Source organism: Corvus brachyrhynchos, unplaced genomic scaffold, assembly GCF_000691975.1.
Source record: "Corvus brachyrhynchos isolate BGI_N302 unplaced genomic scaffold, ASM69197v1 scaffold416, whole genome shotgun sequence".
Classification (NCBI taxonomy): Eukaryota; Metazoa; Chordata; class Aves; order Passeriformes; family Corvidae; genus Corvus; species Corvus brachyrhynchos.
In genome coordinates, this window is record NW_008238439.1 from 125505 (window position 1) to 147970 (window position 22466).

Here is a 22466-nt window from a genome sequence, read left to right on the forward strand (position 1 = left end):
AGAGCAATGGTTTGCCCTCGCTGAGGTGGAAAGGTGGAGGGTTGGAGTGGGTGGGAAGCTGTTCACCTCAGGAGGGGGGAAAGCTGCGCTCTGTGCAAGGCCCTGTGTTCTGCGCTGGAGGCAGCAGCTCTCACTGACAAGGCACAACTGAGGAAATAAGCTCTTGAAAGGTAGGTGGCAACAAGACCGAGGCAGCTTCGGGAGTGCAACAGCGGCATCTCGGCCGGCCCTGCCTCGGGTCAGTGCACCAGCACCTGGCCATGTCCGTACGGGAGCTGATCCCGTCGGGGCCGCGGGGCCTGGGTGGGAGCCGAGCCCCCGGGGAAGGGTTCGCGCCGTAGCCCCGGCTGCGCTTCACCCCTGCGAGCGCAGCGCCTGCTGAGCAGACAGAAATTCAATCCCCAGGCCGGCTTCAATTCTCCCACTTCTCCTTTCTTTGCGTTTCTCGCGCCCCGTGTCCCCGCAGCCATTTGTCCCCGGGCGGCAGCTGGTGCAGGGCCCGCGGGCGCTGCGCCGTAACACGAGCCCGCTCCCTGCGGCCGGGATGCTGCGTGCGGCACGTCGGGACGGGGACAACTTGCTGCTTCTCCCTCTGGCTCTTGGTGAGCTGGGAATCCAAAATGGAGCAGTCGTGCCCCTGTGGGTGTGGGAGGCCGGGCGAGGCGTGCGCGGGGGTGACTCATGTGCTGAGCAGCGCAGCCGGGGCCAGCCCGGGGCGCTCCGGGGCTGACAGGCACGGCCACAAAGGGCTCCAGCTAAAGGCAGGGCCGAGATCTCCCTCCTGGCTGGCCCTGAAAGCAAACACCAGGCACCTGGAGGAGTGGGGAGGGGAAGAGGGCACTGATAAATGAAACGGTGGATTAAGGTATCAGGTGTTTCTTGCTGGGATTTAATGCCCCGAAGGACAGCGCATTCCGTGTATTAGAAGCGGGCAGGTCCCGCTCCGGGCCAGCCCGGCTGCTCCCTGGGAAGCCGCTCACAGCCGGCTCAGAGCTGCAGCTCCCTCAGAGCAGAGCCGAACATCCCTCGGCACACGCAGCCCAGGAACGGCCACCGCGGGCACCTCTCTGTGCTGGGGAGGACAAAAGCCTCACAGCAGGAACACGCCTCGCACAAGGCGAGGTTTCTCTTGTTCTGTCAGGTGGACTGGGGTCAGACCGGGCTGTCCCTCCCCTGTCCCTTGCCACCTCCCGCGAGCGAACCACACCCCCTCCTGCAGCCCTCATGGGGTCGTTTTTCCCCGACTGCCCTCCTTCGTGAAGGGAAAGAACAAAGCCAGAATTTATTTTAATTGTTTATTGTATAATATAAAACTACAAAAGTAAGACTGCTCATTTCCATGTACATTTGTCCAATTGTTTTTTGATTACAGCCCATACCTACATATGAATACAGTAATCTGGTTTCAGATGTCTGTAATATTGCATAGAAAAGGCACAGCTCTAAGGTCTGTGGGAGGGGAAGGGGAAATACAGCCTTTTTTCTTTTTTTTTCTTTTTTTTTCTCTTTTTTTTTTTTTTTTTTTTTGACAATAACAAGCCCTGTTCAAACAACCATGCACTGAACATGTCACACTATTTACACCTTTTCCAGAATCTTGGCCTTTGCAGGCACTAGTATGGAATACGTTCAGAACTAGATAGGAGTTGAGGTTGGGATTTTATCTGCAACTTGTGTTTTTAAAGAGGTTCCAGAACTTGCATTAGGCTTATTTTCAGAAAAAGAAAAAAGTGCTTAAAAAAGAACTAATTTATTTTAAAATGTTCAGTCTCATTAATAGAATATTGAAAGCAACTTGCACAGAAGCAGGATACCGAAACCTGACTGGGAGGGGTTGGGTGTGGGGGCAGAAAAAAAAAGAACAAAACCAAAGCAAAAGAAACCCTGTAACAAGAACAAAAAGTTCAAAACATGCCAGAATGAATTAAACCATTTGTCAGACAGGACCCATTGCGATTTACTCAATTTAATAAAGTGTAAACTTTGGATTCAAAATTATCAGTTTTAAACAACCCAGACTCTTGCCACACAGCATTGAGGAAAAACCGAATTACCTTGCACAAGGTCCGAGTTTCTCCCGACAGTGATGGCTTCGGACGGTGCCTCGCTGTGTCGCTGTCCCAGCTGGCTGCAGGCGGTGCCCGATGGGTGCCCGGCCAGACGGCGCTGCCACGCCGCTCTCTTTTGAGGGACGTTCCCCTCCCTTCGCTCCCAGGGCTGTGGGGTCCCGCTGGACTCCGGAGGGACTGTGGAGCCCAGGACTGACTGCTCGGACACAGAGCCGGGGGCTTGGGCTGCACGGGGCGGTCGGGAGCTTGTGCCCAGCCCTACCGCCGCGCAGGGACGTGGTGTCAGCTCTGGCACAGCTCCTGGGGCCGGAGGGAACATCCTGCCCCCTTCTATGGGCATCCAGCCCCAGGGGTTTCTGCTGGGCCTCCCATGGGTGTTTAAAAACAAGGAAAAAAATAATCTTTTCTAAACCTTTCCCAGGCCAGCTTGATGGAGATGATCGCATTTGCTCCTGCCTTCGATGGCAGATTCCAGTAGCGTGCCAAGAAGCCAGTGGGGATAGGAGCCTGATTAGGACTAATTTTGAACATAAACCTGTCCCTCCTCCATACCTTTTTTTGCATATTTTAAAAAACCAGACCCATATTAGAAAAAGAGTGTAGGTAAAAAATAATCCTGTGATCCATGCATATCCTGACTGGAACTCAATTCATTCTTTCTGAATCTGGCTCCCATACCCTTTTTCATACAGATTTACATTCCTACAAGAGGATACATTCCTACCATACATTCTGTACATGTTACAATCCAGATGTTGTTAGCTTCACAATAAAATAAATATATTTACAGAAGAAAAAAAAAAAAGAATAAATAATTTATGAAAAAAAAAATCACTTCAAATCCAAAGCTCTCTTATTCTGCTCCCATCTTGTCACTTCATTGCACGTTAATGTCAAATCTCGATCCCTGGTGTAGGTCTCAGAGAAATTCCATGCATGGCTGCTGTTGGGACCACAGCACAGGCCCAGCTAGAGACAGTCAGTGACTGTGCAGGGGGAAAGCCACAGCTCAGCCCTTCTGACACCAGCCTTCCCAACCTTCTGCTGAGTCCCATAAGTCAAATATGGTTTTGTCCTATGGGATTCCTGTAAGGATTCTGCCACAGGACATGCACTTCAGCACCAAGGAGCCACGGACACCACCCAAGTGGCAAAGTGGATTTAGAGCTTGGCTCCTGCTCTCTGGATACAAAAGCTTCAACTGACCCCACTTAACAGCACCGGTCTCTGAAAAGGGCACTGATGGGAGCTTTTGCCTAGCAGGTGGTATTTGTGTAATTACATAAGTAATCCCAAAAAACAGGCAGCTCCAGTGTCCTGCAAATCAGTTTTTGACCATGGTAAGGGGCAAGTGCCTACCACGTTCCCGTGTGAGCCTGATGCTGTTACAGGTTTGTGCAGGATGTGTTCCCAGGTGCTCGAGGTGCAGGGTCAGGCAGGGCTGTGGGTTCTCCTGCAAGGGCCGAGGATTGCTGTGGAACAAGGGCTGGGTGGGAGCTGGACCTGCCCCCTCCTCCCCACCCTCCCTTTCCCTGGTCCCTAAAGCTACACTTGGTCAATAGTTTTCTGTTTGAAGCAATAACTTCCTTTCTCTTTAGTCTGTGTAATGACTGCAAATCCATCAGCATCCCAGTGCTTCACAGCTTGGGAAAAAGAGGAAAGCAAACCCACCCCCCTGGGCCAGTGCTTCCCTCCTCCTCCAGCCCTGTCTCTCCCTGGCAGATGAATTGGGAGCCAGAAGCGCCTTTCGCAGCTGTACATGATGCATTTCATTTCGATTAGGAGTTCCTTCATTGCAAAAATGTATTTGCTCTCATCCTGTGTCTGTGTGCATATCTATGTTACATCTATCTATATACTAATAAATATATATGGCCTGTTTTAAAGTGCCAATTTATAAAAAGCTGCCTCCTTAAAAGGCAGGCAAGACCCAATTTCATCCATGACAAGAAGGGAGCAGAACTGACTGAATATTGCCAAATGACATAAAACATAATTTAAAATTTCTTAAATAAATATAAAAGTTATTCCTAAAGAAGCCATAGGCATGTCAACAATATAGGTTGTAACCGGCACTCGACAACTAAAGTACCATTGGAAAACTAAAATGCCACAGCAACTTCAGCAATAGGCATGATACATTGCAAACATTTTTTTCTTTTTAAATTAAATGTACACCACAATGAACTTAGGAAAAAAAAAAAGCTATTGGTGCAGTAAGAAGACTTCTCAGGTGTCATGGGGGAGGGGACCATGCATAGAAAGCTGTGTCTGTATACTCCTTGTAAAACGGGTCTATAAAGTGTAAAGCAGGTAACACAGTTGATACAAGAACCCAACTCTATACGAGATGCCAAGTGATGTCACACGACTGGCTCCAGTTTCGACAGCAATGGATATTAAAGCGAGTCCATCCAGTGCAGGTACGAGATGAGCTTCACTGCAGTAATACTGAAGTTGCCTTTTTCAGCACTTAGCACAGTGAGGTGGGAGAGGGAAGGAGAAATGCTCCAAGAAAGGGCGAGCGGACGCTCCCAGCCCCACTCTCTGCCCGCGCCCGTCAGTCAGGGAGGTGCCACGGGAGGCTCTCGGTGGGCTCTGGGCACAGTCGCTCCCCCTCACACCATTCCCAGGAGCTCCGGGTGAGGAGGTGCCGATCTCCGCCGGGTTAAGGCTCCACGTCAGGCGGGATGCGGGCCTGGGGACAGCACCCGGCCCTGGGGTGGGAGCTGCGGCCACAGCAGCGCTCAGGACCTCTGGGGGGGAAGTTCCACAACTGTTTCCTGCCAACTGCTTCACATACGTGTTGGAAAAGGACATGGCTCTAAGTTTCAGGAATCACAGTAGTGCGCAGTGGGTACAGCAGGGAGCAAACACTTGTGAAACTCCGACAGAAGCAGCTCCCAGCCCTTTCTTAAAGCACTTTTTTTTTTGTTTGCATTCAGGGAAACCGACTGCAGGCTTATTTGATCCAATTTTCTCTTTGCACCATACACATATAAAACATTACAACTCTGTATAAAAGTACAAGTGGTTCTTGTACATCTGAATTATGCAGGAACTATGTGAGCAAATCCTATCAAAATAGCTATTTTTTTGTGTGTATAAACAGCATTTGTTTTTAGAAAAAACAATATCATAAACTGCAGAATCTGTACAAAAATATAAAATAAATTTGGGCAGCAGTTTCTAAACAGCCATGTAAATGCAACACTTAAAGAGGAGCAGGTTAATGCCTCCAAAAGGCTGAATTGCTAAAGTCAACCTATACAGGGCTAAAATGGTATTGAGATTATCTAAATAATAAAATTTTTTACCTCTTGCAATAAAACTTATAGAAAAAATAGACAAGTATGCACATGCAATTTACAGCTTTCCCCAACATAATCCTTGTGCTTAGCTTTTACCTTTTTTTTTTTCCTTTTTTTTCTTTTTTTTTTTTTTTTTTTTTTTTGTAATAAAATAACACTGTCTACAATACATATTCTTTCCTATACCAGGATATTCGGTCTTCCTTGAGGAACCACTTTAAAAAAAATACATTAGAAGTGGTCATACATGGATGAAGGCACTCCAACTCTGCTCGAAGCAAAAACTAGTGTGATCCTTTTCTTTTCAAAAAAGGCAAGCAAGGATGCATGCACAGTGCTGTGAATCGGGGCTGGGAGGGACTATGGAAATACTACCAAGTGTATATACTGGTACTTAAAATTAAAAAAAAAAAAAAAAAAACCAAAAAAAAACCTAACAGAAAAAAAAGTTGCTATATTTTCTACTATTTTAAGACCCAACAAGCACCTCCATGATGTGATCCAGTTCTGTGAGATCCATTTTGAAAGGCTGATTTGGAGTTACTGGTTGACTGCTGTACGGAGCAAGAGTTTTTAGGAGCTCATCTGCTGAGACAGGAGCCATTTTTGAGGCAGCCCCTGTGGCAGACGTGCAGGGGTCAAAATCATACATGGACGTATCAATGTCAGCGAACAGAATGTCATCCAGGGTCAAGTCTGTGAGGAAACCTGTGGAAGCTGTTATCTCAAAGTTGCCAGGCAGGGGGTCCATGAGTTTGGATTCAGCCGTTCTGCTCTCCGGGAGGCCCTCGGGCTTGTGAATGTTGGACTCGCTGGGCTGGGCTTTAGAGTCGTCGGCTGCTGATTCGGCTGCTACTGCCTCTGTGGAGGTAGGTGCTGGACAAAGCTCCTCGATTTCGTCCAAGGCTGAGGAGAAGCTGTCCTTTACTGGTTGGAGAGCAGGAGGTGGTGGCTTCGTCGGACCATCGTGCTGGACAGCCGGGGAAGTGCAAAAAGTGTCGTCCTCGAGCAAAGAGGCTGGGGTGAGGCAGGACTCCAGGGGCATAGTGCTTACGAAGTCGGCGGGGAGCAGGGGCGGCGAGGCCAGGTGGCTGAACGCCGGCTGCGCCTCGCGGAAGTTGTCGCTGAGAGGGTCGGCAGGCTGCGAAGCGGCCACAAACATGGGCCTCAAGCTGCCTTCTTGTTTGAGTTCTTCCTGGATTCGCCTCAACATGTTGTTAATTAAAACTGTCTTTTGCAAGCTTGGCTCGGTTAATGGCCTGTGGTTATAAAGTTTCATAAGGGAAATGTTGAAGATAGTCTGACGCTGTAAGGTGTAAGACACCTTAGAGGGACCGTCAGTGGGAGACACCACTTTGCCTTCCAACCCATCTTCATGCTCGTCAAACTTCCGCTTTCCTCCTTTCCCCAACATATATCTGCAAGGGAAGAGAGGAGACTGATGAAGACAGTAAAGCAAGTGCACATCTGTCCCCATCAATAACTCGGTCTTGGCCCACAGCAGCCGGATGAGCAAGCAGCAGCCACCTTAATACCAGGGCTCTGGTCCATCCGTGTTTAGGCATGGCTGTGCTGGTAAATTCCAAGCAGGAATTCAAACAGCATCTATAATACTCGAGATCTTGCGTGCTTGGCAGCAGATTTCCTCTTCTTTACGTTAAGCAAACACCTGTCCATAGGTGCACAAGCCACAGGCACTGTACTGAACATTTCCTTACATTCCCTGACTGAGGCAGTGCTATGCCTGGGAATACAAATGTAAAGCACCAAGGTTCTCAGAATGAATTTCCTCTTCTATTCAGAAGTGTGTTCACAGGGGAAGGGAAGCAAGGCTCAAGCAATTGTGTGTTGAGAGAAACTGCCCCAGTGAGGTTGGGAGATCCAGCACTTTGGTACACCAGGATATACATATACAGGTTTATTTAGTGATTGCCTAAGGGCTGAACTACCAGAGCAGGAAATGCAATTATTACACTCAGAATTAGATAAATTACACATGAAGAAGATCTGTCAAGTCTTTTAGTCTAATCCCCAAGACCACTCTCTGCACTACACTCTGCTGCTGGTCAGAGGGCAGATTTTGAAGGAAACAAAGGGGATTTTACCAAACTTGCCCTGCATTATAGATAATTTCTGAGCTAAGATTAAGTAGGGCAGTTCAATCCCCAGTGCCCAGTGAAACATCTCTTCCAGGATGTTTCAGAGCGCCTGGAAATGCTCCTCTACACAGCACAGTCCCAACTTCATTTTGTCACCATTATTTTTGTGACACAAAGATCCCCCCAAATGCAGAGGAATGAAGGAATCGCTGTGCTGTGACAGTAGCATGACCTAACGTTATGCTCTCTCATTTTCCCAGGTAGAGTGGTGAGGTGCTGGAGCTCTAACCCACTCACTCTTTTAATAGCATCACAAGCAACTCCCTGTTCATTCCTGCATCCCTCCCTCTGTTTAACAAATTCTTCTGGCATGAAGAATTCTTCCTTGTTTAAAGGAAAAAAAAAAAAAAAGGTGGAAGAGGCTTTCTAGCCACGGCTATCCAGAAAGAAGTTGCAACAGCTGTACAGATTTTTACCCCAGACCTGACCCTTCTCATATTATGCAGCTATCATGTGGGAGACAAAATCTGCCTTCCTTATTTAAGTACAATTCCCAATCTTCCCAGTGGGATTAGTGCCTGCAAAATGACTGCACTAGGCAGGTCTAACACAGTCTGATGGTTGCACACCAGTTCTGCAGACAGACAACGTAGTTAAACATCCCCAAAACACGACCGACAAACATTTAAGAGCAAAGAGCCCCTTGGAAAGCAGAAGAGGGGGCAAAAAAAGTCAGGGTTTCAGTGCTAGAAGAGCTTCAGAAAGCATTTGCTGCGTGGTAAATCCAAAACCAGATTGGATGAAGTGAGCCACTTCTGGTTAAAAGTAAGTCCCAAATCCAGATAATTTTCTAGCATATTATGCAATTAAAAAAAGAAAGGCGGGGGGAGGGAGCAGGCTAAGCAGAGCTGAGGAACAGGTAGGCTGCCATCCAAGCTCCTTGGCCAGCTACCAGCGATTCCCGCGCCTGGAATCTTGGGTGAACAAGACCTCTGAAATTTAGCACTGCTGCTGCAGTCTGGTTTTTCTCTGCTCCCTAGTGTCACTTCCATGGACTACTCCTGAGCTGTGCACATGGGTTTGGGGTGCGAGCAGGGGGGCTTTGCTGTTCCAGTGTTCATGGTAGACACATTTCCTTTCACTTCAGACAGATAAGAGCAAGAAAGGGAGGATCGGGCTAGCAAGAACTAAAAACCCTGCCCAATTCCAGCATGTTTTTAAAGCAGCGAGGGGTTAGGAGGAGACTTAGCAGTCTTCCATCCCTTCCTGCTATCTCCTCCCCCTGAAAAAAGACAGACTGTCCTAAAGACATACCAGTGGCTCCTTCCACAATGCTCTATTTAAAGAAGACATTTTTAAATGGCTTGGGGACTAGAAGAGTTTGAAGTTTGTCAGCCTCTGCCAGGAATGTATAAAAACATTCACTGCACAAAGCAAACCTTTTCCCCCATGATAAAAAAAACAGCCCAGGCTCCATTCCCTGTGCTCAGTTATTCATTATTGCCAGGTGATGCTGCCAAGCATTTCGAACAAACCCAATCGAGTCCATTTCCACCCAAGATTGAGGTGCTGGTAGCGAGCACATTTTTCAAGCTGATCAGTAAGAACTATGGGATCATCACTAAGTAAATACTACAATAACCTCACTACGTCATTTTCCAGGAAGCTCAGAGATGATTCAAGGTTTCCTGTATATGTGACTGTCAAGCTTTCGCATCTCACTCCATCTTCATGTAGCTTGATTCAGAGCTTACCCTTTTAAAAGATAAAATAGATCAGGCAACTCCCAGTCTCACCTACTAGCTTTTCAGCACAACTTTCAGTTTCCTTTTTCCTCACTCACACTCTCTGAAGAGGGTTTAACCCCTAAAGCACCAAAGCAGGATGTCAGCCTAAGCATGGGGGTTATATTCCACCAGGGAGGAGGCTCAAACGAGCACCGCTAGACTCTCAGCTTTATAAAGTTTTATTTTATTCCCTTCTCCTCTGGCATGCAAATGGGAATCATAAAGAATGTTTTCCTCCAGTTTCCATAAATCACTTTACTCATGCAAGTGAAGCAAGGAGGTGATACCTTTTTAGACCAACTCATAGAGTTGGTAAAACCAGACATGCTTGGGGGCTTGCAAGTCTTTCTCTGGTTCTCCATAAAGGAATTTCATAGTTTCTGACCACCAAAGCTTAAGACAATGTTGCCTGCTTGTTCTTTACAGTTCAAGTCATCTATTCCCTCCTTCAATCAACCAGTTTCATGCCAGCTTTAAAGAGATCAGTGTTGTACGTCTTAAGATACTGAATAACATTTAAAAAAAGGACACTGTACAATACCAGCACTTGATCTGAATCAGTTCTGTTCATCTCAAAAACTTTCTTCCTAACCTTTCCAAGCAAAGCTCCTGCTGGGAAAGTGAAAATACCAAACTTAAAAGATCAGTTTGACCAAAGCAGTACAAAATGAGATAAACCTGCACCATTCCAGGTGTCAAAAGAGAGCTGTCCAACCAAGTCATAGAGCTGTGACAGGGGCAGCCAGACAACACCCACCCACCCAAATGCTGCACTGGACAGGCAGAGAGAAACGGTCATGTTCATGGAGGGTCTTTCACGCATCTATTTTGGCTGAGCAGCAACCTCAGCCAGTTGTATTTCTGCTGCATTTTCACCTCTTTGCTAAACGTAATTTTGAGGCCGGGTGTCAAGAGTTGAGACTGGACGTCGTTTTGTTGCTGCTGTTGTTGTTGTAATAAAGGGTGTTGCAGGGTTTTGGTCTGCAAGTGAGTTTTCAATGTTTCTTAGGTATGTGAAACCAGAAAGCTGAAGAAAGACAATGGAAAAGCTGCATTTATCTGGGGATTGGGGTGGGGGGAGTTACTTGGAGATCTTCCCCAATATTATCTACCAGTTGGCTCCAGCTCTGGAAGACCCAGAACCAAAAGCTAAACCACTGTTGCTGAGAAAGATTCAACTTGCTTTTTTGCCCATTTAGGGTGATTGCACGCGCCTCAGCGCCAGAGAAACCCTAGCATTGTTTGGGAGTTGTCTTTTCTTAATTGAAAAACAAAAGTAGTATATTTTTTTCCTCATTTGTGTGTCATTTAGCTTCCTTTTATTGGCTCTTCATGCTCTTCAGACAGAGCTGGAAAAAAAATGCAGTTGGGGCTCAGTAGAAGAGATAATCAGCCTGGAGCGGATGGTTCTCCAGAGTGAACCCTCATCGATTAAACACAGAAGAGCTTGTGCAATGCCTGTGTCTCTGAGCCCACTTAGTGACGAATCCTTTGCTCTCTGGAGGACAGAGGTATGTGCACATTGTGAGAGGAGCACTGTGTTTATTGATTGCGCTTTGGACACTTCAACACCGCTGGACTATTTCTGAAGTCTTTAATAATCGGCACTTTGGCAGAGAAAAGCACCAGATACGTAAAAACAGAGAGGAAAAGTGATTTTGCCCACCCAATAATAAAAATAATCTTTAATTTTAATTCCCAAAGACTTTTAACAGTTAAGTTTAAAATATCCTCAAGACCGAGGGCTCATCTTGGAAATCAATTCTACAATCCACTAGGCCCCTCCCGGCTCATCGAGACAGACAGGAAGGAAAAAAAAGAAGGAGGAACTGAACCCCAAGAGGAACAGCAGAAAAGGATTTTTAAGAAGTGACATTTCCACTCACAGATTTATACCACCCCCTCAGTCAGTCTAGAGGATGAACAGCTTATTAGGGTGAGGTTACTTTTAGAACAAACACCGTGTTGCTCAAAAAGGTAAAAGCATCAAATCCCCGAGTCCACAGGCAACCATTCCTCTCTACACAGCCGAAAACTGAAACACAGGTGTGAACCACAGGAGATTGTGTGAGAAGAGGAGTTTAAAGCAGGACCAGTTACTTTCTGAAATATTAGGTAATTAAAACCACAGGTAGGGTAAAAAAGGCGAGAGAAAGAAAAAGGCAACTTGGGAAAATTAGAATAAAACAGTACTTCACACGTGTGCATGAAAGAACCCAGCAAAACCCCACCACACAAAGGCTCCCCATAAGAGCCCCTCAAAGTGCAAAAAGAGCACTGAATTTGTACACTTCACTCCCCAAAGTTTTACAAACCTCAGATGTAAGTGAACCTCACCAGGATTTCTCAGAGAACCTAACCAGTGAATTATGCAAGTGCTTTCTCTGTCACTTCTGGCACATGAAATATAATTTTCCTCTCCTCCATCCTTCACTCCTCATCCTTGAGGGTTCCATTGGTTGTGTCCTGGCCCAATGGTAGTCAATGGATGTTTTGTTACTGACTTCAGCAGAATCAGGATTTGGCACAGATAGCTGCAGGACCAAAATAAAAAGGCCTTTTATGCCAACTGGGTTCAACTGGCAAGACAAGGGCCAGATCCTCTGAGGTAGCAGAGGCAGGTTGAGCTGCTGTGAGCTATTGCAGTGCTGCTGCAGTGCTGAAGGACCACCAGAACTTGTAACCAGTCTCCACAACTTCAAAGTATCTGTCTCCTAGACCTAGGGAGGCAAACCAGTAAACCTCTCTCTCCCTGTCCCTGTTTCCCCATCCCCAAGGCCACAGCAGAGAGAGAGAGAGTGGACACATCTGCAGAAGACCCCTTGGGGCACGACCATGGCTCACTCACCACAGAACGATGCTCCTTGGCCTGCAGGATCCTGGCAAAGCAGAGCAAACCTGCCCCAGCAGGTGGGAGCACAGACATCTGAGAGCACTGGCACCCTCCTCCCATTCAAAGTTACAAAGGAAAAGCAGCGGGGAAAGCCAGTATAAACCTGGCAGCTTCTCCCAGCCTCGCTCAAAACAAGGGGGAAAGCCAACCAGCCCAGGTGTCGAGGTTTAACTCCAGGACTGGAGCAAATAAGCAGCATGGACTTTCAGAGGTGGCGGCCACAGCTCGCTGGAAATCACCCCTCCTTGGGGATTTAATCTACTGACACCGGAGTGTTTAAAGCCTGGCATGGCAGCATCCCCGGGAGCAGGGACAGCCTGTTCCATGCAGAGCTGCACGGCCACGCTCCCTGTGCTGCAGCTGCCTGCAGGGTGTGCACCGAGCAGTCGGGAGGGGTGGGGGGAGTGTTCTTTTTTTTTTTTCCACAAGGCTGCTTTCTCGGGATCTGATGCACTTTTTACTTGTTGGAATGTACTGCATCCATGTTGCCTGGCTGAAGAGGACTCCTGACAATGCTGCCTGGTAAGAATTGTGTCTCATGTCATATGTGAGTTAGGAAACAAATCCCACAAACCCCGAAGAGAGGTAAGAGGGAATGGAGCTGTGCAGGGGTTTCTGTCCTCTTCAGAACCAGTGCTCAGACAATCTGCATTTACAAGGCTTGTTTTCCCTGACACATTTTACATTAATTCTGGCTGCTCTTTTTTATTTTTTTTTTTTTAACTGAGTGAGGTTTAATAAGCACTTACAAAACTCTCCTTTGGAGCATATAAAAAAATTGGCCTCCTGGGTAGCTCTGTGCTTCCAGAGAGTATGGGGATTATTTTTATGTTTGCAAGTCTTCACTGCAAGGCTGCCAGTGCCAGCAGTAACTGTAAGTGGCAGGTACTTCTCACACATATTTTACAGGGACCTAACTCTTCCCATCTCCTGTGGTGGATGGGTAAACCTCAGCTCTTCCAGAAGAAACAGAGAAGCAAGTAAAGCTCCTCAGCACCCCATGCCTGCATTTAGCAAGAAAGACAGCTTCTCTCTCTCTAAAGAAACACAGCCTTAGCCCCCTGCTTTAGGCACTTCACACAGAGTGAAGACTGAGTGAAGAGCAGCTAGCAGGCTGAGTGACAGGGGTCTTTTCTGCTCTCCAGTTAAAATCAAAATAAGAAGGAAAACCATAGTGGGTGACTCTCAGAGGCTAATCTAAGTAGAACTTAGTTAGGGACTGTGCAAGGAAACCTCTGGCAAACAGGAGACAACAGAGGAAGCTCAGACTCTCATTTGAGAAGCATCTTGAGTCGTGCAGCTCCCACGGGGGTTTGCCTTTGAGACTCAGAGCCTGGAGTCCCCAGGTCCCCGAAGGAGTGTCCATGTTAATCAGAAAGTAAGGTGAAGCCTTCCCTAGCAAATAAGCAATGCAATTATAAAGCCAGTCAATAGTGTAACGCCAGCCAACGTGTTCCAGTGATATTTTGAAACTGTAATCTGATCCTACTGTTTCCATCCTCGTGCCTTGCCTGCTCTCCCTTGTTGCATACTGTACTATTTGAGGCCCAGAGGGCAAAGCAAGCTCTTGCTGTTTGTTCATGATCAGAAACTGCATTTGGAGCGAGAGCTCTGCGTGCACCGCCCACACCACTTTCTTGAGAGTTTCTTAAACTTGCAGCCCGCCGAAGCCCTGCTAGAAGGATCTCTGCAAAACAACCAAAAACACAAACTCCACTTCTGCCTCCCGTTTCCAGCTCCTTTTCACCACGCTAAAAAAAGGCAAAGCCGCAGTCTAAGGCAATCTCTGACTCTGCAGTGTGTTAAGCCTTGCAGGAAACATATGCTTCTATTAAATTGGAAACAGTTTCTAATGCTGTCAGTTTGCTAAATGTAACATGTTCCCCTGGAAGAAGTGGAGCAGTTTTAATGTTTTTGACTAACTGCACACATCCAGAGTACGTCTGATAAAGCTGGAATGGGCTCCAATAAATATAGCTTAGAATAAATTACTGCCTCATTAAGTAATTGTTTGGAAAAAGGACAGCAGGTTTTCTAGATTATAGCCATGTTATTAAGGGTGTTTATAATATTAGGAATTCTATCAGGGTAGCAGAAGTTAATGCAAGTTTAAATCAGAGGAGCACTTGTTAGATTGTTCAAGCATTAAAGACTGCCCTGGCAGAACCAGAAGGTGGACAAGACCGCACAGGTTCTGAGCATGGAAAGCCAGCAAGGCACGCTGCAAACCACTGTGAGGCTGAAGGCAAGAGCAAAAGCCCTGAAAAACTCTGACAACTCCTTCTCAGTACGAAGCAAGAGGGAGGATATACCTGGGTAATACACCAGGGTTAAGAAACATTTATTCAATATTCACATACAGGAAGGCAGTTGTCTTTACTGGAAAAAAACAGAACAGGTTCGGATTCCCCAGCAGAACTAATTTCTGTCTCAAAGATATCAAAGCCAAAATGTCAATTCTCACATGTTCTGCTTCAGACAGGACTTCCCATGTGCTTCCTTATAAAACAGTGCCCAGAAGATGCAAACAAGCCCCCAACCTGCCCTTTTTCGGTCTCGTCCTTGGAAGCTTTAGGAGTCACACTGTCTACAATTGCCAACCCTGCCACAGCCCTTCACAGGCCTGGTGCAGACATTGCCCTGCTGACTACCAACCACCTGCTTTGAGCCAGATCAGGGTGGAGGAATCCCCCCTTCCACTACCAGGAAATGCTCTGTTAGGGTTACCTGCTGAGGGGAGAGAGATTTTCCAGAAGATGGCAAAGCTGCCCTCATCTCAGGTCAGCTCTGTGCCAAATCTCCTTTACATCCTTCCCCAGAATGGCTACACACACTGTCTACTCACAACAGTGCCCGAGCCACCACCAGGAGCCTCCTCCCCGGTGTTCAGCTTAGCTGGGCTCTGTGCTTCAAAGAGCCACCAAAAAGAGCCAGGCTGAGGCTATTTTGAAATTTGGGTCTCCATGTGGCAGTGTTAAGGAAGCAGCCAGGCCTGCCAAGTGTGAATCGAGTTCTATCGTGCTGTGAACACAGGGGCTCAGCACTCTGCTGAAGGACTAGGAGCTGCTTTACACACCTGGGCATCAGCAGCAGGAAATGAGAGCTGCAGTAAAGCAAAGCAGGCACAGCACTAGGCCAGATCCTCTGACTACTACGTGATTATTCAGCAGACTCTGCTTGTTGCCAGGCACAGCACTAGGCCAGATCCTCTGACTTTACTACGTGATTATTCAGCAGACTCTGCTTGTTGTCACCCAAAAAATATGCGAGGACTTCTACACACAAGCCTCCCTGGGATCAGCCAAGAAGCTCTTCCTGCTCCACACCACTGTTTCTTCCCACAAGTGCAGCACTCCAGGCTTCCTTGCATGGAAGCAGGAGATGCCGGTCCCCCAGGCAGGACCACGATACCATGAATTCCCATGTCAGTGGGCAGGGAGCCACGCTGGAGCCAGTGCACACAGCTCCATGCTGGGAGAACCAGAGCCATCTCTTCAAGAGGTGGAGCAGCAGCAATTAAGATGGCTGTGTACTGCTCCAGGGCCCAATTCAGCCAAGACTGCGCCTTCCATTCCTTCCCACTGCAGAGCCAGCAGGCACCAGCACAGCGCAAGTGCTGTCTAAAAAGAGACACCTCACTTGTAAATGAAATTCAAAACAATCTGAAAGAGCTAGAACAGCTACCAGAAAGTGACACAGGCTGGGAAATACACACTCCCTTTTCACTGCTAAAATTACACGCCTGTAATGACAAGATGCTACCGGTCAGGCTCTGAGGGAGAATGATGAAATAGCCAGCCCGGCTGTGCATCCCTCCTCCCCTGCACTGGCGCATGGAACAATGGATTACGGCAACGTTGTGTGGTATTGTACAAGACATCTCTATTGGCACGCACGTGTCACGGGCTGCCTGGTATTTTTGTGTACGTAGGGACTGAGCACTGCAGAGCCATCTCCACTGGACCTGGATAATTCCTGCAAAGGTTAATGAGAACTGTGCATGCACCCACAAGAGACGAGACCCCTTCGTGTATAATAAGGGAGAGAGTTTTTCTCACCTATGTATAACTACTCTGTTTGAATCCTATCATAGCATCTTTTCCCCAAAGATACCTTGTTTTTCCCCCTTGTCACGGACCCTTAATAAACACATGGGGGGGGGGGGGAAAAACCCCACTACTGAAAGAACTGAATGGTTTACCAAAAAGTAGGTTATCGCTCTGAAAACAGTGTTGAATAAATTATCACAGTCAAACTGAAAAGCAGCGAATGGCAGGAGGGAAGAAGAGGAGAAAGGGAAAAAAACAAACCTCTGAAGAAATATCTACTGCAAATGCACCATACAAATCCCAGCAATGACAAGTCATTTTAGTTTCTGGCCTGCAGATTTTATTTGCTAACCAGTTTCACGCTGCTGAGAGTTAGGAGAAAAGAAAGGTGTTTCCCTGGCAATTTTAAAGTAGCTTAAACAGCACATGAGTTGTTTTCAACATTTTTGCTTAAATGAAACAAACATAACCCTGCGAACAAATATATTCTATGAAAAAGAACCCACTGACCCTACAAGTTTCTCTTAAAGAGGTGAAAAAGTTGTTGGACATTTCTCCACCAACAGTGAAAACAAAACAAATAAAATAAAGGTAGCTAAAATTTGACATGAAAGTTTGCTAAGATGGTATTAAATGATGTTGGACAAGATGATAACTGCTGGCCTTCCAGTGTACTAAAGCTCTTGCATTTGTTGAAATACAGCATATGGTTTCCATGTCCTACAAAGGACCCTTCTGAAAACTGATTAAAGGGAACTTTGGCCAGCCTTGAACTATTCTCAACCTGTAATAGCTATGAGTTAGAGACAAAAGAGATTCCATTTTTTGTGGCACCTGCTTGATTTCACAATAAAAAGTACTACACCAAAGCGATGTTCTTTAAAACAGCCACCATGGGACCCATGTCACCTCTATGTGGAGTAATTTAAACATTTTCAAGTAAGTCATTTAAACTTGGATGGAGACACCCTTTTAACAGCATATTTTGACAACATGTGTATTAAATCTGTATTTGGAAGCATGTTTAGGACAGGTTAATCAACACAGAACAAAGAAACTTAACCACAAACTATGTCTTTGGAAATTGGGAGTGGAACATACAGAAGGAGAACAGCTCAGGAAACGGAATGTCCTAAACTTCATTTCATATTCAGGCACAACCCATTCACCTCACCCAAGATAGTACTATACTGATTTTCCCCACAGCTAAAAGAAAAGTCCTCGTCCAAGCATACATACATCACGTGTGTTCCCCTGCCAGCAAGGGGAAGCAGAGCAGTGACAGGAAGCTTGACACTGTGTGTCACACACAGAGAAAATATTCTCTCTCTTCTATTCATTCACAAGCTATTTGTGGAACACTTTAGTTAGGGAAGGAAAGTGGAAGGGTTGTTTAGAAGAGCCAATTTCACCAAGCAGATGGAGCAGGAGGGGGTAAGGGGGAGCCAGATCCCAGCAGGTTAACCCAAGAAGGTTATTGGACCCCTGGCACAGCCAGCATGGAAGTACCCCGGTCAAAATCCCTGCGACCGCAGTGCAGGCTCCTAAAGCCCAAGGCACTGCCCCGACACAGGGCCGGGGCAGGCACGAGACCTGACCCGCAGCAAATCAGGCCATGCCAAAAGTGCTGAAATAGAGTGGCTTGTCTCACACAAGGCCCACAGAGCAGTGAGAAAGCAAAATGTTACCACCATTCAAAAAAACCACTGTGATTTGCACACAAATGCTAGTGTCCCAGCTTGATGAAATGTATATTTGAAAAATATGCAAATGATATGCATGCACATGGATGTGTACCTACTAAAGGCTTTTTTCCAAGGGGGAAAGAGCGCCTGTAAAAACACACGAAAAGTAAAGTTTGTGAAGGCACCGGAAGATGATGATGATGTATTTCTGAATTAGGATTTAAAACTTCATTTTGCAGCTACCTGAAGTTAAGACAAAGCTGCCTTTAGGCATCTCAAACTAGTCAGACCTGCTATAGCAGTTGCACAGTCTGCTTCAAATATGCCCTCCACGCTCCTTTCAACCTCCACCCCAACATATATCCGCATAGTTTACCTCCAGTCATGGGTGGTTCTTGCTATAGCGCAGTTCACTCAACCTTATTGCCTGCCTGGCATGACAGGAGGGGTTTTTTAAGACTAATGTTACAGGCTACTATAAGAAACTGTATGAAAACAGACAATAATTGTCACGTTTCCATTAAAGGTGAGTGTGGCTCAAACAGTACAAGGGTTTCTGGCATGGGTTGGAAAACGGGGGATCAAGAAAACAGTTTTAATTGTTACATCTGAGAAAGTATTAGGGCAAGTTTAGATCTTTCCACCAATTCCGGGTTCCTTGAAAAAGGGAACTTCTTTTTTCTGCTACTTCCATATACTGCCCAGTTTTCAAAATAACATTAAAAGAAAACAACCCACATTTGAACTCTTCTCTCTGTATCCTACTACATTAAGAATATAATTTTTATTCTGACTTCACTGGAAACGAGCTGTCAGATGAAATCCAATACACCTTACTGGTGTGAAAGCAAAGTAAACAGGCTTTGGCTCCTAATAACTACACAGACTGAGACTCATGTCATTCAATGCTGCTTAAAACTCAATTCCAGAGTGATATTAAGGAGAAATTTGTCTTTAAAACCACTGGTACTCAAAATACTGATCGTGTTATACAGGTTGGGAACTTCAGATATTCTATGGCAACACTTCTGACTTTGTGTACCAAGCTGAGGAGGGTACCAAACCTGGCCCCTCATTTGAAGAACAGTGGTCTGACCTCGCCTAACACAGGACTTTGAGCATGGTTTTAATTTCGCTGCAGTACCCTCAATCCAGTGTCTGATGTGGTGGTGACTGCTGTCTCACCTGAGCTAGATGAGCCTCCACCCTCAAAGAAGGGACACAGGAAAACCAAAAACTTGCTCTCTGGTGACCTGACAGTTTCTTTGGCCCTTTCAAGCCTTCCTGCTCCGAGTCCCAGCTTAAAGCTTTTTCTGAAGACCTATGAGGCTGTACCCAATGCCCCTGGAGGCTGCCCCAACTCTCCCTTGGAAATGCCCCTCGAATCAGGTCTTCCCCACCCTGAAAATCCCCTTTGCGCCGGAGGAATGTCCCAGCCAGCACATCTTCACAGCTCCTCCTGGCCACTTGGCAATGACACCCAGCATCTGACATGTTCACCGGGAGCCATCGGTGAGGCAAACGTGGTGGCAGTGCAGTTTCTGTTCTGCACAGTGACACACAGTTTAATACCCACACAGCCATGAGACAGAGGGCAGGGAGCCTGCTGTGACACACACAAGCCTGTTTCTCCCTCTAAACCTCTGCTGTCTCCCAGCCACACATTTGCTTTGGACCTCAGTTTGGGCTTGACTTCAGCACACCCAAGAGGAACATGAGCACAGCATTTACGGGGCTTGCCCTCCCCACTCGTGTTGAACAGCCAAGCATTGTTATCTTATTTTTGTTATAGTGTTTGCACTGGTAATGCTGAACAAACCTGAAGCCTCCACTACAGCAAACACAAAAATTGACTCTGTTTATAAAAGAATTAAAGAACTAACGCATGTCGAGAGTCTCTCTCCATTTATAGAAAACAGGCACCTCTTCATGACAGCAGTTTCTCTGACTGATGAAAGTTTAGAAATCAGAAGAAGTGGCAGAAAACATGCAATTATATACCCCTGAAGAAAATGAGTACTGTGCTTGGATTGGCAAATTTCATCTTCCACAAACCATTAATTAGCAAAAGATTCATCAAGACTAAAGATCTGTGCTTAGTGCCAACCTGCTTACATTGAAGCTGGACCTTGCTCTCTCCTTTGAAACACTCCTGATCTTTGGACTTGGTAACTGAAAGCTGCTGTTTCTGGCACTGATTCGTGTGCATGTTAAGGAACCACTGCAACTGGAGCTGTCTCCTTGTGAGCCAGTTACACTATAAAGCTGAGTTAAAAGAAAAGCGTCTCTCTTGCTACCCAGCCCTTATAAGAAGTAGATCACCAGAAGACTACTTGCACTTTCAAAGTACTGCATTCTCCTTGTTTGACAGATTACACTTTAAGATGTTACATAAAAGCAAAAATAGTCACAAGTACTTTGGATCACCTGTCTAGTGTTAGCACTGCCAGAGATGAACTGTGCCAGGAGTGCTTTACATCAGTGTGAAAAAAGTCAGAGTTCCTAAAAAAAAAATGTTTTCTCAATTAAATATTTATTGAAAAAATAAAAGCAGCTTGTGTGAATGATGGCAAAATCCTTCAAACTAGATATTGCATAAAATCTGCTGTACTTCATGGAAGCTAAAAAAATAAATTTTGAATATGAAATTTGAGTGTTTCCTTGCTATTAGGACATTATCTCAAAGTCCTTGATGCCTCTCAGGCAGACAGTTTGAGCACTTGCTATATTTACGTTATTATTTCCACTATGAAATTCTTTATTTCATCTTTCCCATTAAAAAGTGCAGGTGGATAAAGGAACGCAATTACAACTCTTAATAAATCAGCACCTACAGAAGTATTTAATGCTCTTTAAGACTGCTTCATCTACAGACAAAACCTGAAGGACCTATGGCTATCAAGTGTCTTTTTGTTTGTTTTCAATCAGCTTCAGAGAAAAAGAAATCAGCTTGACACAAAAATCAAAGCAGTGTTTTAATATGCACAAAGTCTAGCTTCATTTGTTAGCAGTCCAATCCAGTTCCTGCAGAAAAGGAGTGGGTGGTTGCTGCTACCAGCTTAAATGGAAGCAGGATCAGTCACGAGAGGAGGAATATCTAGAGCTGCTACATTGGATGCTGCACTACTTGCCTGAACAATGGAAGTGTTCCGAAGGACACGCTCTTGGATACCTGTCCAGCAGCACAAACTGCTAATCCTCCTCCTATCTCTACCACCACCACTGGCTCATTATGTTAAATCAGAGTCCAAAGATACCATCCTATTATGTAAAAATGCATGCATTTTAACTTCAGCCAGAAAGGGCTACTTTCAATTTACCCTGCTAAATCAGTTGGCTAATTTCTAGAGCAATCATTTTAAAGAAAACATTTTTATAGTTTGTTTTACAATGTGAAAGCTTCCTGTGCCCTTAGATGCAAACTGAGGTGCCTCTGTCAATTTTGTACCCTGTGAGAAGTCCATAACTTCATTTGTGCAGGTGCATGCCTAAAATTATCAGAATAAAAAAGGTAGAAAGCATTGTTTGAACTCACACACATAGCAAGTGTTTACTCATTTGAGAGACACAAGCAAAAAACTGGTGTTTGGGGCAGCCAAGCCCTCTCCCACCGTTGTTTGAGCAATAGTACATTCTACAGAGGCCAAATCCAGCACCCACTGACAGCAGCCAGAGTCACCCTGATGACTGCACCAGGCACCAGATGCAAAAGCCTGGACTTTCCTGCTCCCGAGAGCCTTGGATCTGTCAGAGCACACGCCGCCACACGCAACAGCTCTGGCGTGCTGCACTGAAGTTCGGGTAAAGAAGCTGACAGCCTCCCCCCGGATGGAGATAAAATGGGCAGATTCGCTTTATTTTACACCAGCAGCTGACCCACAGCTGTAAATCAGCCACCAAGGGGCCCACTGGACAGCACACAAACCCCTCCATAGATTTCCAACAAAAGTGGCCCTGGGTTTTCCAGCTGTGCTTCACAAAATGCAAGAAATGACAGCAGGTTAATGTACTCCTATTTTCATGCTTAAGAAGAACTTATTTTTCCAGATCCTGATGTGAGTAAAGCAGCCAACGCTCTAAATCAAAGTGGCACCGCAAAAGGATTTTTTTTCAAGCGTTCATCCACCCCGAAGAAAATCCTAACAAATATATTTTTTGCCATCGCTTCCAAAAGATGAACCACCTTACCCACAAAAGCCCCCCAGACGCCTGTTTCTCCGTGCCGGCGGCGCTCCCCAGGAAGACCCATGCGCGCTACTGCTCAGGGAGAAGACAGGCTAATCCCCTGCCCTAACACCAACCCCTGAAAAGGGCCTGGCAGCGGGGCCAGCCGGCTCCTGCCCAGCCATATGTCAGCTTTGCTACAGCGGAGTGAAAGTCTCCCCCAGGCCCTTTTAGCTCTCCCGGCACTACGGCACGCACTTTTCGGGGTTCCCCGAAGCCCCCGCTCTTGCTGGGAGAACGGAGCAAGGCTGCAGCCCCCGGCTCCAGGGGCTCCCCGGCGCACACGCGAACTTACCGGGGTGGCGCGGCTTTCTTGGCGTCGGAGGAAGCCCGGCTCCGGAGAGCACAA

At 46.4% G+C, this 22466-nt stretch overlaps 1 protein-coding gene across 2 annotated transcripts in view; it reads right to left on the bottom strand.

The window, feature by feature from the left end:
• Positions 1-1281: 1281 nt before the first annotated feature.
• Positions 1282-22466, bottom strand: part of SERTAD2 (SERTA domain containing 2) — a 21621-nt gene continuing 436 nt past the window's right edge. Inside the window, exons 1-2 of one of the 2 annotated variants that reach the window (XM_008635445.2) lie at positions 22413-22455; positions 1282-6798 (exon numbers count right to left, since the gene is read on the bottom strand). In XM_008635445.2, coding sequence (XP_008633667.1) covers positions 5850-6794 — 945 coding nt within the window. In that variant the 5' untranslated portion in view covers positions 6795-6798; positions 22413-22455 and the 3' untranslated portion in view covers positions 1282-5849. Of the gene's footprint in view, positions 6799-22412; positions 22456-22466 lie in introns of those variants that run through there. The other variant, XM_008635443.2, reaches the window with a different exon arrangement.